We start from the raw sequence: 16294 nt of genomic DNA on the forward strand, positions 1-16294 counted from the left end.
TATGTCCTGGCAAGAGCCTTTCCCAGATATGGATCTCAGATTCACAGCACCCCAGCCAAAGCCATTTTTTAAGACCCTTTATCAGGTTTTACATCAAACCCAGAACATGTCAAAACAAGGCAGAGTAATCAGAGATGCTGAGCTAAAATGGAAGCACCTCAAAATGCCATAATATTTTTATAAGCAATAAACCCAGCTCTGACAAACAAACCCAATTAGCTCACTCATTCCACCTCCTTCCAGCCTTCAAATTTTAATACGGATCCCCATGTGAACTTTTTTTAATTAAAATTCCATTACACAAGAAGTGGAGAAAACAGAGAGATTCGACAAAATGAAAAAGGAAAGAAGAGGGAATAATCTTCAATAAAAAAAGTAACTGCTATATATATTCCTTGGGTATACATATCTATTTAGTTAGATCCAGGACAAGCATACTGGTGCACATATTCCAGTCTCTTCTCAGCCAGAAAAACAACCCCCCTTCAGAATTTCCATTTATCATATTTTAAAATCACATGACAAAACTTTTTGCAAATATACTAGATCCCCCAGCTTTTTCCTAAAATTAATTATAGTCCCAATCCTTGACATTCATATGATCTGCTTTTCCTTAATTGTATAATCCAGGATTCTGGATCTTGGGTACAAGGCACGCTGCTAAAACATGCCTTTTACCCCCCTTAAAAAAATTCTCCTGTCCCAGCTAAGGTGTTTGTAACAGCTACTGTGTACCTGCAGGGAGTATTTTTTATTAAAAGTTGATCTTTTCAAGGTGATATGCTAAAATGTATGCAGTATGCCCAAAGCAATATGCTCTCATAATGACATTGCTGGGTTAGAACAGAAAATTAAGGAACTAAGAATTACCTTAACTTTTCCTGCATCCGCAGTAGAAGGTAAGCGGGAATAACTGAGCATGTCAAATGGCAAAGCTCACAAGGAGACAAGGGGACTTTGAGAACATAGTGCAATGCAGCGATGAATACCCTTTGGAGAACTGATTGGCTCAATGTGGATTTAAAGCTTCACTGTTCTAGTGACTCCTTGATGAAAAAGAAAATTTAATGCTTTTATAAAGGTGTAATTCAGGGCAAGAGGGTTTGGATCCCAACTGCAATTCTCCAAAGTTCAGGACCAATTTGGTTCAGGCTATCTCTGTTTCTAAATGTCTTTGATGGACACAAAGGGGGAGGAAGAGGAGACACCTATTTAACCTCTGCTCTGACATTGCAGGAGTTGCCTGTGTGCACCCCACCACCTGGGCACAGAAACTGGTGACCGAAACCTGTGAGCAGATCCACTTTTGATTCCAGCCAATTCATCACTATTTGGGAAAAGCCTCTGAGAAAATACTTACACTAACCATCTCAGAGTAACTGGTAACGTAATTCAAACCACCCTAGGCATTTGTACACACAAGAGTAATCAACACTAAGAACAGTGTTTCAGTTCTACCAATATAACAGTGGTGGTCCAAGCAGAGAGACTGCGTGCATCAGCATGATTCAGCTCCGAGCAGGACCAATTACCCCAAGACAGTCTGCCAGCAACAGCATTGTAGGGGGAGCTGAAAAGGAGCTGGCAAGGAAGCTGTGACTACATGCAGGCATGTTATTCCAGGGCAAGTGATGAGGTCCCGACTGCCAGGACTGAGATGCCCAGCAGAAATGAGTTATCCTGGGTGCCAACGAATCCACTTTTATTCACAATTTCTTGCATCCGTTCAAGAGCTGCGCTCTCCTGACTTGCTGCCAGTACCCATCTCTTGCATCCCTGCCCTGGGCTCACCCCAGCCTGCGAGGCTCCCGAAAGCCTCACTCAGTCTTTGCCAGTCAAACATTTCAGTTCTTCGTGCTCATACACCGCAGAGCATCTGTAAGTACTTTCTCAAGCCTCCTCATTTACTGCTTGAAACTCCGCTTTGCGCCAGCGCCTGCAAGTACCCTGACCTTGGTAGGAAGCTTCTGTGCTGAGTCCAACACTCATTTTTTCTTTCTGCTATTGTTGGCACCATGTTCCTTGTCCAGCCTGTGGCTCCTTCCTTGACCTTTTAAAGTACAGCTGCTTGGAGCAGAGGTTATCTTTCTGCACAGACTGCTCAGAACAGGCTCTCTGGTGCCGGGGAGCCCTGAACCACTGCTACAAACACAAATAAACTATGCCATTGCACCCTGCTTAGCCGCACACAAGGCTTGGGCATGGGAGAGGGGAGAAAAGCATTTCACCACCACACTTCACAAGGAGGTGGGGTACTAGGATGGTCTGCAAAATTCCAAGTATTTCGTTGGCTGGTAGCCAAATTGTAGCCAAGATTGTGATTTCTGTGGAAGATTATTAATGTTTGTTCTGAATGCAGAGACAGTGCAGAGGAGGATTGATAGGCTGCAGATCCAACTGCTTCAGGCAACTGTGCCTGCCCTGCGCTGTTAGTTGTACCACTATAAACCTGATTAGATGCCATAAAAAATTGTGTGGGACAGTTCCAGATATTTTCTGTCATATCTGCTCAAAATTGCAGACCACTGCGTGGAGACATAAATTCAGGAAATGCAAAAGACCAAGAAATTTCACTTTATGAGATGCCATATCCCGAGCCCCAGCTGGGCACCCGGCAGTGCTGCTGCTCTCATTAGCAGCCTCAGAAGGAGGACAAACACTGCCTGGGAAACGCATGGTCTTCTAACCCTGCTGGGGTTGCCTCAGGGAGCCAGGATTGAAGAACATAGCTCTTTTCTGGCCTCTATCCATCAATTGGACCTTCAATCAGTAAGTATAATCACAGCTCTTGGAAATCCCCATCTCCTCCTCCCCACCTGGCTCTGCTGGAACACTAAGCACTACTGAATCCCAAGTCTGCAGTGTTCACCCCTGAAAACAGCACCCTGCATTTCTAAAAAGCTTAAAAAGCAGAAATTTCATCAAGTAGAACCATTCCAACTTCCTCTCTGAGGCATACCTGGCCTTGTTGGCCACCAAGAAGTCTGGATCTGTTCCTCTAATTGATGTCCAGGCACTTTGTAACATATCAGACTACGGGAGATTCTGAGCACACCAGGTAACACCAGCTCATTGTTATTATCTAAAGCCCACGAGAGGCTCCCTTTTATTGCATTTTAGGTGCCGCTCTGGCATCTAAAATGTCCAAGTCCTGTCCATCTAAAATCCCAAGTCCAGCCCATTAGCCAATTCCCATGGAAATGTCTGAAAGCAACCACACAAGTTCTTCACGGGCCCACCAAGGCAGAACACAAGCAGAGAGCTATGAGGTCTGTCTCTACCAGCACAGTTGTGTACCTTCTCCAGCTTTGTGTTGAGGCTGACAGGTCTAAGAAGTGGCCAGGAAAGTCAGATGAGGCTCACCAGAGAACATTACCTCTGCCTTTCACATACCCACATAGCTCTCCTCAACATGCAGTTTTGACTGAATGTCCCTTCAGCAGCGGTTCATAGTAGACGTCTTCTCTGTAAGGCACACAGGCTGCTCGATGCTTTCAGCATCTCAGGGGCTCAGCTAGCTATGGGATTATGAGACCCAGAATAATCCTGGGTGAAAGTCCTGGATTGTAAAAAGTCACTGCATGAGGAGCTACAGACCCTCTGCTTAACTCTCAGTGCCCTCAGGAACTTCTCCCTGCACTCACTGCTGCAGAGCTAAATTGACCCCTGGGAGCCGGGATGTATTTGCAAAGGAAATCTTACTCAGCTCTTGCTACCCAAAATAGGGAACATGTTTATTCCATGTGCATGCTATAGATGCAAGTGAGTCGGAAAGGACTCCTTGCATACAGGAATGGAATAAAGTTCAGGTGGAAGGTCTTCCAAGGATTACTTTGCCCTTGCCTCTATGCATCAGAAGCAACAGTCAGTTTTCAGACGCTATCTTGGGCACTTGTCCAAGGGACAGGAGAAACACCTAGTGTCAGAACTAGTGCCCTGCTTCAAGACATAGGAATGCATACTGGAATGGCTACAGAGATACTGAGGCAAAAAACCACCTCCCTCTTTAACCCCATTCTTGGAAGAGAGTGAACCACTTTAGCTGAAATTTTAAAAGCCCGGTTTGAAGCATGGAAAAATTCAGTTCTAATAGCATAAATTTGTCAAAGGCATACATAGCTGAAAGAGAGCGATATAATGGGAGATGTTAAGCAATCTTAATTGTAAGTGAACACTGCCAAAACTGCCTGTGATGCAAGAGGCACCCAGCTGGGTCCCGTGTCTCTGTTCTCCTGCCTGGTAAAAAGAGCAATGTCTCCAGGCTCTCAGTTTTGGATGATCTGTCATTAACAACAAAGCTCCATTAACAAAGCTAATGACAAAGCTCTGTAAAGGACAGATTAAGAGAACACAACAAAGACAAGAAGAAAAGTTTCTTCAAACATACTTTTGTCATCCAGAGGTTGTTGGGCAGATTTTGCTGACCTACCTTGGCAAGTGTGGTTGTCTTCTGACAGAACAAGTCCCCTCGGACATTCACATTGGTATGTGTCTTCCACTTCAATACAGGTATGGCTGCAGCCTCCGTTGTTGTTGTGACAGCCTTCAATTTCTGCAAAAGAAAGGAAAATCAGCACACTCCTCAGGCAGCTGCGTGGCAGCTACGCAGGCCCCAACATATACTCCTGGCTGACTAACCACAGTATGACCAACACAGAGCTCGAAGGCAACAGCATGGTGAGAGCTTGCTTCCAAGAGAATGTGGTGGAAACCTACTTTTAATTGTACAATTTACTGTGTTTGTCATTTCACCATGAAGTTAAGAAGGAGTTCCGTGCAAAAGCTTACCAAGTTAAATCACATGCTATAACTGGCATACATAAGAAAGCTGAATAGGCAATCTTCAGCTTGGCCCTTTCTAACTTCTGAGACCTCCTCTTAAACTGAATTTTTATGTTGTTTCTTACTTCAAAAAGGTGAGGTTTTTTGAACCTAAAACTTCTCCCATGTGGAACCATACTCACTCCCTTAGTCATCAGCAGAATTAAAGCCCTGAGATTTGCATGGGAGGTGTCTTGGGGAGGACAGACTCGCAGGTAGCCAGCTCCTGTTCCCATCAGGGAACACCAGAGAGAAGAAGATGCACTCTTTGCCTGTGGGTTTTCCAGCTGTGATGGAGGTAGGCGTAGTGGATTCCTGCATCTCCTTTGTAGGCTTTGGATGAAACTCTGCTCGTAGGAGTTTGTTTAGCAGGAATTTTGTGAGTTTGCAAGTTTTAAGCTTAGAGGTAGGCTATCCTGAGATGCATTATCACAGGGACAGAACAACACAAGTTCATGGTGTGAGGTCAATCCCCCTCCTAATTTTCCCCCATCCTAAAGCGCAGAGGAGAGAGGGCAGCACAGCTAATTGGGGGATTTCTCATATCTTTTCTTACATCTTTTCTGTTCAGGTAGAGGCAATTCTCCAAGGACCTGAGTTTTTGTGTAAAACATATTCCTAGCAACTAGAGCTGCAGAAAAGAGCCTGAAAGGTCATCCAAATACATTCTGAAGATTTGAAAATCTAAGGCAAATAAGGCTGTTTCCAGTTGTTGTTGGCTTTCTATTATAAGGAAAACAACAAAGTATCATGATTTTAAAAAAAAAAATAACCTTCACTGCTTAGTTTTTTTTAACCCTTTGGGATGAATACTGCTAGATTCTGCTAGTTCTCAGTAAAACAACAGCACATATAATATAAAGAAATCATAAATACCAAATATTTCTCCCTAAGCCTGCCATCAGAAAGGACTGTAGTTTTCACTGAAATGTAAATGAAAATCCCATACTCAATCCTACACGTTGCTTGGAAAACAACAGCCTGAACACTCCGCATGAGTCAAAGTAATGGGTAAAGCATTATAAGGGAAATTTTGAGATGCTCCTCGACCCTACTCAGCCCTCACCAGCTCATGCAATCAAACTAAATCTCCTGCATTTGCTGAAAGCAACAGCTGTGAGGCGGCTCACAAGTAAATCACATACTCTAATGGCTCACAAAGCTAAGGACACATCTTTAGAAATAAAACTCACTAACAAGATTGTAAAAATCCCCAGCAGCTGTGTTAAACTCGTGAAAAGCACCATCCTTTTTACGGAAGGGGAAGTTAAACGATATATCAAAGGCCCTAAAATCCAACTTTGGGAACGGCAGAAACAAACGAGTTTTCAAGCACAGGCTATTCCAGCCCTGTCAGAAGAGCTCAGGAATAAAAACTGCCACGTAGCACAGTTGGTTTACGTGACACCCCACCAGCTCAGTGCTGGATGTGGAAGGGACAAAGTCCACAGATCATTTTTGGCCCTAGACAAGTTAACAAGTACTTAAGGAGCACTCTGCACAGCAGCTTTCCCCAGAGAAGTGTCATTGCCTGGATGAGTGATGTTTTATTAACAGGGCTGAGAGAGGAGATTTTCACAGAAGCGAGACGAAACATGCTTTGGTATCAAGGAGGGGGAAAACAGGGACAAAAACTGCCGCTTGGAGCCAACTGTCAGTCAACCATAAAGAAGGGTGGAGTCCAGTCCAAAAATACAATGGCAATCCCTCTCTCTCTATCTCTGCAGCAGGGATGTCTGCCAAACAGCAGCTAATGTAAAGTTGCATGCAGGCTGCAGACATATTCAGTTCTGGCAACTGGGTAGCTCAGAAGTGAGGCACATATGTAGCTATTATTCTTTTCTGAGGCCACACAGTATCTGTGAACATACAACACAGCAGCTTTGCCTGTGAAAACATCAGGCACAAGTAAATTTTTGCTGGTTTTTCATATTTCTGCTCAATGATACTTGTAAATCATTAGTGACAACACGTCAAACCTACAATTTGGTCTTTAAACCCTTGCTAAACTACCAGTCTGAACTCATCAAGGGTTTTCAACCTGGCTGTGCCACCACGAGGAAGGAACTGTAGCAGCTGCACATAGCAGAGCCCACAACTATGCACTTAAAAAAGATCAGTCAAAATGCAGCTCTCATCTCAAATTGAGCTTTTGTTTACAGACTGGCATCCCCTCTCCTCAATCTCTGCCCTGGGAGGCTAAGTGATCCTCATACTCCAGTCTAATGTCATGACATTACCCCATACCTAATGCTAGCTGTCAAAAACCAGCAGTACTAAATCTGCCCCCGCACAACTATCATACAAATCTCCAGAGCCAAATCCCAGCATCTCCAGCAATAACTAGTTCTGTCTGGACAACCAATCTTCCAGATCCACTGCTGCCTCTCCCCCCCATGGAGATAAATACAAGCAAATCCTAACAGAAATGAACAAGACAGGGAAAACAGCAAGGAGACTCCTCTCTGCTTGATTAGAAGGATATTTCAGTAACAACCCCCCTGGCAAGCACAGAAGTGATATGAGTGACATTTAATCCCAGCTGCAAGGAGCCAAGAGAGAACTAGTGCTGCAAGGGAAGGGGAATGATTTATAGAGTTTCCAGCAGACTGTGACAGCTGAAACCTCACCTTCACAGGTTTTCCCATCACTTCCCAGCGTGCGCCCAATCCCGCACTCACAGCGGTAGGAGTTCTTCAGGTTAACACAAAATTCGCTACAGCCTCCGTTGTTCTGCTCACATTCATTTTCATCTGAAAAAAAAAAAACCCACACCACACTGTCATAAAATGCCCCTGCTAAACACACAGCTGGGAGCACTGGGACTGAACTCAGACCACGGACTGGCCTTCCTGGCCTTGAGACCTGGATCAGGGCAACAGAGATGCGTATTCCCACTAAATGCTAAAGACCACTGTCTACTGACAGTAGCAGAGTGTTTTGCTGTGCTGTGTCTACCTCAGGAACACAGCAGACCTGGGGGAGAAGACAGCAGGCACACAGCAGCCATTTCGGAGTGAAGATGGACACAGTTCCACTGGGAAACCTCCAAACATGGTTCCACATGCTGGGGAGTTCATGTTGTCATTTATCTTCCCATCCTAAACTCTGCTCCACTCCACCCCACTCACAAATAAATTAAAATGGAGTTAACATGACTTCATTGCATAGTAAAACTAGGTGAATACCAGAATCAGTCAAAAGTAAACCCTATTTTTTTTTATCACACCTGCTACTGCCACATGTGGCCAACTGTCCTATAGCAATTTTAAATGATTCAACCCTTACTTAAAAAAAAAAGACATGAGAATAAAAAATAGCTGTAAACATATAAACAAAGCTGAAATTAAACGAAAACATTTCAATGAACCCCATGAAGCTTCCCCAAGAAAAGTCACATCATGAGAAATGTCACTGTTTTGGCTTCTTACCCCAGCTCTGGCTGCTCCCTGCCCTGGAAAGCTCAGGTGTTCTTGCAGAACAGAAATGCCAGCTCACCATGGTGTGAGACCTAACCTGGGTGCTGGTGCCCACAGAGGCCACCACAACTGTTGGCTATTTAGACACTCTGTACCAAAGATGAGACGAAGAGCTCAGTTCTGAGCTACTCCCTCTCAGGACTCAGCTCCCCACGATGGTCCTTCCTGCTCTGCTCCTCTGCAGCCCTTCAGAGAGCTGTGGCTCCTACCTTTCCAGCTCAGAAGAAAGAGAAGTGCCCGAGCTGGCATCCCACACCTCCTGGAGCAGACACAATAAAGGTTGCAGAACAACCTTGTAATGAGCCCGGACTGAGTTTTTATAACGTAAAGGAATATACCCATGAATAGTACCTGTGTCACATTTCTGTGCTGGCTGCATTCAGCTCTAGATTAGAGCCCACCAGGGTGCTGAGGGTATTTACTGAGGAAAAAGCGCAGCAGATGCTTTTGAATCTCTTGGTAAAGCCCTGAAAACTCCTAATTTTCTGTTTGAAAGACTAAAGTTCCTCTATGCCTGTCTTTTTCTGGTTTTTTTTGTTTGTTTGTTTGTTTTTTTCAAAAGGTACTTTATTGTCTGAGATTCTCGTTCTTCAACCTGATTTAATCTCTGTGTGCAAAAAGTGAATCAAATCACGGAATCACGGAATTTTTCAGAGTTGGAAGGGACCTCTAGACATCATCTAGTCCAACTCCCCTGCTAAAGCAGGATTGCCTAGAGCACATTACTCAGGGCTGCAAATAGAGAGGAAGGGACAGCCATTGCTATCGCTGAGCCACAAAACTAATGATTTCTCATAGGCAGGCCAGAATGCTGAGGTTATCAATCAAGGGTCGTGTGGGGTTTCACCAAAACAGCTTAGAAGTTACCATTTACTAGATGTCAGAAGCTTTAAAACAAACAAACAAAAAAATTTTAAGAGACGGGTCAGGGATGAGCTCTCCCAGGTATAGGTGGTCCCACACATACACAGTACCTGCAGGTGGTAGTGTTGTCTCCTTCCACAAGCAATGTGAATTGAATACTTTTAGCCAAAGAAATGGCTGGTACCCTGGCTTTGGGAGACAAGAAGCAGGTCCAGGAGACGCACGCAGACACTTCCCTTTTCACACATATGACAGGCTCCACGCTTTCCTTTCTAACAATGAAACTAAAGCGGCTTAAAACAGAGGGTGAAGAGGGAAAGGGCTACTGGCAAAGGCATAGAGATGCTGTTAGAAGGTCCCAGAGCTTGGCTTGGTCAAGAACTGTACCTAACAATTCACCTTGCTGGTCCTCCAAGCTCTACAACACACAGCAGATACGTTGCTGCTCTCCTGCACCAGTGACAACCAGCTCTTCTGGGATACAGGCTGGTTTTGTTGAGACTGGGCAGAGAGAGCACTGAACAGATTTAACCATGCCTTAGTCCAACATGGATCCAGGTATTCAAGAGGTCAAAGGCAACGCACTTAGTTGGCGGATCCATAACAGAAAGGCAAAGACCTAATCTAACCCCTAAATAAGTTAGCAAATGAAAATAAAACTTCAGATCAGTAGTTCTACTCTGGGATTCAAAGCATATAATGTACTGAAGAGGTCAGCCTAGCACACGGAGCTTCACAGACAGAGCTGCTTAGCATTACTGCAGCATCTTCAGCTCCCCTCTTAGGGTGAGCTGGGAAAGGAAGAATATTCTCCACATAGGAAAGGCATAGGAAAGGCTAGTACAGATTTGTTTGCTTTCTCTGGAAGGCACAGTTGCTCTCAGATATGTGATTGCACAATTACTCAGCACAACAGAAAGTCATTAGAAAGATGAGCGAGCCATACACAAGAAAGGCTGCAGGTGGGTAAACCAGTGTGATTATTACAGCTGAGGTGTTGTGCCATCTGGTTATTGTCAAGAGAAGCAGCAGTGCACAATCTCTTCCCAGCCTGGCAGCGGGGGGATGAAGGCAGCTCCAGCACATGCGGACAGACTCAGGACTCCTGCATGACTCCCTGCTGCAGGAAATCCTTTCCTGCGAGCCTGCCACATATTTATGGGGTGCTGCTGCTTGTCAAGGGCACTTCTGTGCCTGGAAGTCTTGCAGAGAAGCAGCCAATAGATGCTTTTAATTAGCTGAGAGAGCTAAGTCAGCCACTCAGCTACAGAGATGTGGAGCAGCTTTAGCAAAACCATTTTGTAGAATAGGTGTGAGCAAGTGTAAATCTGCAGCGGGGCCAGGCTGCTCTCTCCACAGATTGTAACAACTGTGGCCCCTACCCTGATGCCCACAGACATGAGGAGTGTGAAGAAAGAGACCACCCACGCCTGCTCTGTCAGCTATAGTCCATATGGAAGAAACTCATCTGCCACGCAGCCTGATGGACCAACCCTGCTTTCAATTTCTCCGCCAAATCAAGCCTCAAAGACAACGATGTGATCCCACTTCCCCCAAACACTAGCACCCCTTACTCCCTCCATGCCACCTCTTCCTATCCATCAGTGAGGCTCTGCAGCTCCCCAGCTGCCCCCCCTTCCCAGCGCCTTGCATTGCCCCACAGACCACCTTCTTCCTAAGACCTTGCAGCCCAGCTGCTCTCCTCCCAGCACCACACACACAACCACAGCTGTCCTCACCTCAGAGGTTCACAAATCCCTGAAGCCCATGTTCCCTGCTCTGCTCTCACTTGCAGCCCTCCACCTCCCTCCTGGTCATGTTAGTCTCTGCCAGTGCAGTCACAAAACGCCAGCCCCCTGAATACCACCTTGCCTTGCTGCCTAGAACCCCTGAGGCTGTGCTGTGATCTCCAATTCTTTGTCTCTCCTCAAACCTCAGGCCCTGGACAATGCCCCACAAGGGTAGTAAGTATGGCGAAGCTTAGTGCATAGCCCTAGGCCAGCCAGCAAAACTTTTCTTGGAGAAAAGAGGCATTCAACAGAGAGGGTGAGAGGAAATCTCTAATGACAGACTGCACAGCCATTCCTGAATACCAATGAGGGTGAACTGTGATCTTGCAAAGACACTCTGCTACTGACAGTGAAGTTGCTGCCTTCAGCAGCTGGACCATGCAGAAAGCAAATCTACCCTCTGTACATAAGGAGCTCCAGGGGCACCAGAGTGTATTTGCTCATGGGATGTCATACCTCACCCTGCGGGGAGATATCTGAAACCATTTACAGAATCAAAGACCTGATCTAGGCAGCCAGGAGGAAAAACTCCTCTCAGAATACTCTTCCTTTTTTTACACTGCTTTCTAAGAGAATGGATTGAGATGTGAGCAACAAAACAAAGGGGAAAGAAAGCATCAGTAACTGACACAAGTTATTTCCACCCTTACCAAGACATGTCTGTCCATCAGGTCCTAGTGTTGTCCCTGGGGAACACGTGCAGTCACCAGTGTCCAGGCAGGAGTCCTGGCAATCCACCACATCACAGATGTCATAAAAATCTAGGGCACGACAAGAATGTTGTCAGCACAAACCACTAAGCATGCACCAAAAATACTGTATTTGTCCCGACAGCTTCATGCCCTATGTCTAGTCCATCAGTTACAGACCTAGACCACTTTAGGAAAGCTGAACCACTGAAGCTGATGAGAAATAATCTAGTTTAATTACTAAGTCAGAGATGTAAATTTTGGCTTTGGTAGCACACCAAGACAAACCACAGGGCCCACAGAGAGCATTAAATCACTGCGGCCAGGTCAGTTATGGATTTCCACTAGCTGAACAAAGGCTAGAATTCAAGGAGGTGAAACAGTCTAATCAATCTCTTATAGACAGGCCACCATCCGCACTGCATCACCTGACACGCTTCTGGGTGAGAAAGCTAGAAGCCAGTCACCACCTCTCTCAGCTACATGGATGCTCACTACCCCTCCTGCATCACGGGGACAAAGGGGTTTCAGAAAAGTGATCTCAACAATTACTTACGCCCACAGTACGCATGGAAACAAACGCTAGGCTTGGTTAGGTGATACACATAGTACCCGCCCGGACACGCCTTGACGTCAATCGTGGTATTCCAAAGGCAGCAGTTCCCATTGAAGCTGGCACAGGCCTGGCGTGGGACGATGCCATCCGACTCTCGCGGGTGGCTGCCATTCAGCCAAATGGGAGCATGGGTGCCACAGTGGTTCTCCGGGATGCAGAAGGTCGGCATAGCATCGCCAGCCATGCCAGTGAAGCGATACCATTCCCCATCGATTTGACTGTCGCATGTTGGCTGGCCATGGGAACCATTTATCTGATGATCTGTGTTCCTCCAGGGCTCATTCAGGCTGATGTAGGCAGAGCAGGGGTCCAGGGCTGAGACATGCAGCAAGACAAAACAGAGAACATCTGGTAGATATCAAATCCAGTTGTTGATTGATAATTGCAAGGAATGCAAAATAATTTCTTTTTCTATTCCTGACTTAACAGAACCATTGTGATAGATAGAGATCTCCGGGGAAAAACAACGATACCAGCTAATTGCTTTATGGAAAATTCTGACAGCTCAACTTAAATGTGTTGGAAGAAAAAGTAAATTAACAGAGCTCTTACAACATCATGCAACAGTCTGACATGCAATTTAGCTGCTGTAGAGTACGACAGGGGAAAAAAGTAATATAAATAAAATTGAAGTCCAGGGAGTGATTTTGCCCTAGGAAATATGTCCTGGGACAACTGGATCAAACCTAGGACATCCACCCTTTGGTGACATGCTAACTGAGTACCTGCAAGTTCATCCTGAATTCACTGGTAACCCTCCCACACGTCTTGGGGAAGAGGAACAGAGTTCAAACAAGTTATGCAGCCTCTGTAAAAATCCATCCATAGCCCACCTCAGCTCTCACAGTTGAGTCACCATAACCGCAAGCCAGAGATCACTTTGCAAAGCATCAGTTAAAACATGAACTGCAAGATACACAACAGGAATATTACCTTTAAGGTGTACAGAAAGAAAATATTCCATTTCAATTATTAGACCTCTATATAATTGTATTTATATATACACTCTAAGCATAATTTATCAGTTCCTACTCACTTCAGGGTACAATTTTAAACAGCTAAATACAAGAACTGCTATCCCAGGTCATAATAAAGTTGATCTATAGCCCAGCAGGCTGTCTCTACCAGAGTGTATGCTTCGAGAAGTGAGGTAGGAGAAAGAGACGCTGCTCCATTTTCCTGGAGTTTTGTTCTCCACTGGCTCTCCTATAGCTATGTACGTTTATGCCAAGGTGAGCTGAAAGAGCTGTAACTCAAATTTGTGCACTCTGTAAAATTCTGCAGTGAGGCAAGAGAGAGAGGCAGCAGCCCTCTGTATTTACAGATCCACTTAGATGTGCCCTGGTCTCCTTTAGAGACTGTCCCCCATTTCCCTCTCTGCCAAATGCTAACCACCTCCACGATTCACAGTATCTATTGTGGTTTTAGGAGATGTTGCTGCCTCCCTGCACCTGAAACAGCTTCCCAAAATCTTTTTATTATCTTAAAATCTAGAGAACATAAAGGTCTGAATCAGGATGTTCTGGGGAGCAAAATGTTCAATTCTTTACGCAGTCATGTTCCTTGCAAGCCCACAAACCCTCCTGATCTCCACAGGAGATCAGATGTTTGTGAGTGAAGTGAGTGTTTATGAGGACAAGATATAAACACAAGGACCTCCTGGTATGTGCATGTCTGTTCGTGCAGGGCTTGAAGACCGTGTCCCTTTTCAGAGGCCTTTCTGAACCTTCTGCAAACAATTAAACATAAGAATACCATAGGGAGACAAAAAATGAAGAACTGAAGTGTTCATTACATTTTCAGTCTTCTAATTAACCCAGATTTGGCAGCTTCCTCACTAAAAGTCTAGAGGTTTCATTTCCACTTACATCTAATACGCGATTAAGCACCACTTACCCATGACTAGCTATTCCCTATTAAGCAAAATGAATGCTAATACTGTCTTGAGTAAGAAGAATTGATTACCATTTGCTAGAATTAGGCTAATAAAACCAATCACTCTGATTAAATGCATCTCAGACTGGCATACCCTGTACTTTCCACATCACACTTCTTTTCAAGTTTTAAAATTGCGCTGTTTGTTTTATTTAAACAATAGGATGATGCAATTTGGGTGGGGGGAGACGTTATATTGCTTCTATTAGAATGTTCCAGATGCAGACAAACCTTTTCGGTTCATTATTTTGATTTGCTTCACTGACTTTGAAGTGAGAACTACAAGTGCTTCAGAGAATGGACTTCAAGCCACCCTTATTTAGCTGCAACCTCTGTAAATATCTGTCTCACTGACATGCTATCTTGTACCTTCTCGCAAATACAACAACTCTCTTGACAAACGCCCTTACGCTTTCCTCAGCCATAGACACATTTTGTTTGGCCTCGAATCCAGCTTAAAAGGCAGGGGCAGCTGCTGTAGTCATAAGAGTGCTGCAGAGCTGCTAGCTGGCACAGGGAGCGTGGGTCTGGGTTACGAAGGGAATCTCTAGTGCCATAATTCAGGAGACAGACAGAGGAGCAGATTCACTCCCCACCACAACCAGCCCTTAGTTCCCCTGAGCAACAGAAGGGGAACCACAGCAGAAAATCTCCGACATTCACCAGACAATCCCCCATAAGCTCTTGATTTCACCTGCCTCTCCTTGTCCACCCTTGCCCACAGACAGCAGCAGCACTGTTAAATCCCATCCTCCAAAAGCTTGGAGGACTTCTTGCGACAGGGAAAGATGGGTCCTGCCTTTCTTTGCGCAAAGCTGAACAGAGCTTCCTCTGCGCATCCCTCAGTGTAACTCACTTGGTTTCCACAAGATGATTTGGTATGGCCTTAGGGTGAGTCACTGACTAAGATAAAAAGGTTTTTGTGTTGTTAAAAGCCAAATGAGGAGAAGCGAGGAATGCCCTGTCAGCTTCCCAGCTGGGGAGCACCAAAAATACACACACTCTCATTAGCTTTCATACAGTATAATTAACTTTATGAAATATTCTTTGTAGATAGACTCTGAAAACACTCATCTAGGGAGATCACATTGTCTCCTAAACATTCAGAAGATAATTTAAAGATAAAATTTACTGAGATGAACATGCAGCAGCTCAGAGGGAGTTGGAAGAAGGGGAGCAGGGGAACAGGGTATCACACCCTCCCATCTTCCATTTCTCCGAGAGCTTCAGGCAGAAGTGAAGAGGAGGCAGACAAGCAGAAAAAGCAGACAGTGCTCTTTTGAACACTGCAGAGCCTCACGGACACCCTCAGACTGCCAGGGGTGCCCCAAGCCAACCTCGCTGCAGACACCAAGCAGTCCTTGGCAGCACAGTTTACTGAAAACTAACTTGAGTTTTTAAGGAAAAAAACTCCACAAAAATATATAAGCAGCTAATCAACCTCTCATCTCTTCTTCCCAAACAATGAAAGCATGGGGGTTTTGCACAAGACGTATAACTGTCTCCAACTCCCTCTATTTTTCATTTTTCTTGGCTCAATTTTTCCTCCCCAACACTTCTTGCGTGGCCTAAGCAATTCAGCCTGACAAACATTAGCTATGAAGTAAAGCTTTTCCATTGGTAATCTTGATGATATCATTAGTTCTCTAGCTGACATGCTAGCATATATATTGGATGACAAATCAGGCTCTAGCAAGCATTCGGAAACCCACCATTCTGCAAAGAGATTAATCCTGTGTGTATTGTGTAACTGGAGGTCTCTGCTGTGGCACGACTAAGCAATGAAATAAGCAGCACTGCATTATGACACTAAATTAAATTAAGATTTGTCAAAGAAGCAGGTGAAGAAGTAGCATGATATCTACTCAGCGTCTCCCCTCCAAAAGGAGAGGAAAATCCCACAGCGCCTTGGCAGTAGAGATTCTCTGGATATGGGAGGCTTCAAGCACTGCGACAGAAAGATCTTTCCAATTGGAAAGAATTTCACACCACCTTCAAAGAAAAAGGATATTTCTTATGTCTTTCAGTCTTTCACTTAAGAACACCAAGGCTCAGCACGAACCTTAAAGGTAGCAAACAGGAATAAGCTTGAAGGCAATG

The 16294-nt window shown here is 44.9% G+C and overlaps 1 protein-coding gene across 14 annotated transcripts in view; it reads right to left on the reverse strand.

Moving 5' to 3' along the window:
* The window catches only part of OIT3 (oncoprotein induced transcript 3), a 31702-nt gene that overhangs the window by 8264 nt on the left and 7144 nt on the right, over positions 1–16294 (reverse strand). For 6 of the 14 annotated variants that reach the window (XM_054205768.1, XM_054205765.1, XM_054205759.1 and 3 more), the window contains 4 exons: positions 12200–12574; positions 11605–11715; positions 7452–7574; positions 4430–4552 (listed from right to left, as the gene is read on the reverse strand). In XM_054205768.1, the coding sequence (XP_054061743.1) occupies positions 4430–4552; positions 7452–7574; positions 11605–11715; positions 12200–12443 (601 nt within the window). In that variant the 5' untranslated portion in view covers positions 12444–12574. Of the gene's footprint in view, positions 1–4429; positions 4553–7451; positions 7575–11604; positions 11716–12199; positions 12608–12984; positions 16293–16294 lie in introns of those variants that run through there. The other 8 variants (XM_054205762.1, XM_054205761.1, XM_054205760.1 and 5 more) reach the window with 4 other exon arrangements.

This window comes from Rissa tridactyla, chromosome 6 (assembly GCF_028500815.1).
Source record: "Rissa tridactyla isolate bRisTri1 chromosome 6, bRisTri1.patW.cur.20221130, whole genome shotgun sequence".
In the NCBI taxonomy this organism is placed as follows: domain Eukaryota; kingdom Metazoa; phylum Chordata; class Aves; order Charadriiformes; family Laridae; genus Rissa; species Rissa tridactyla.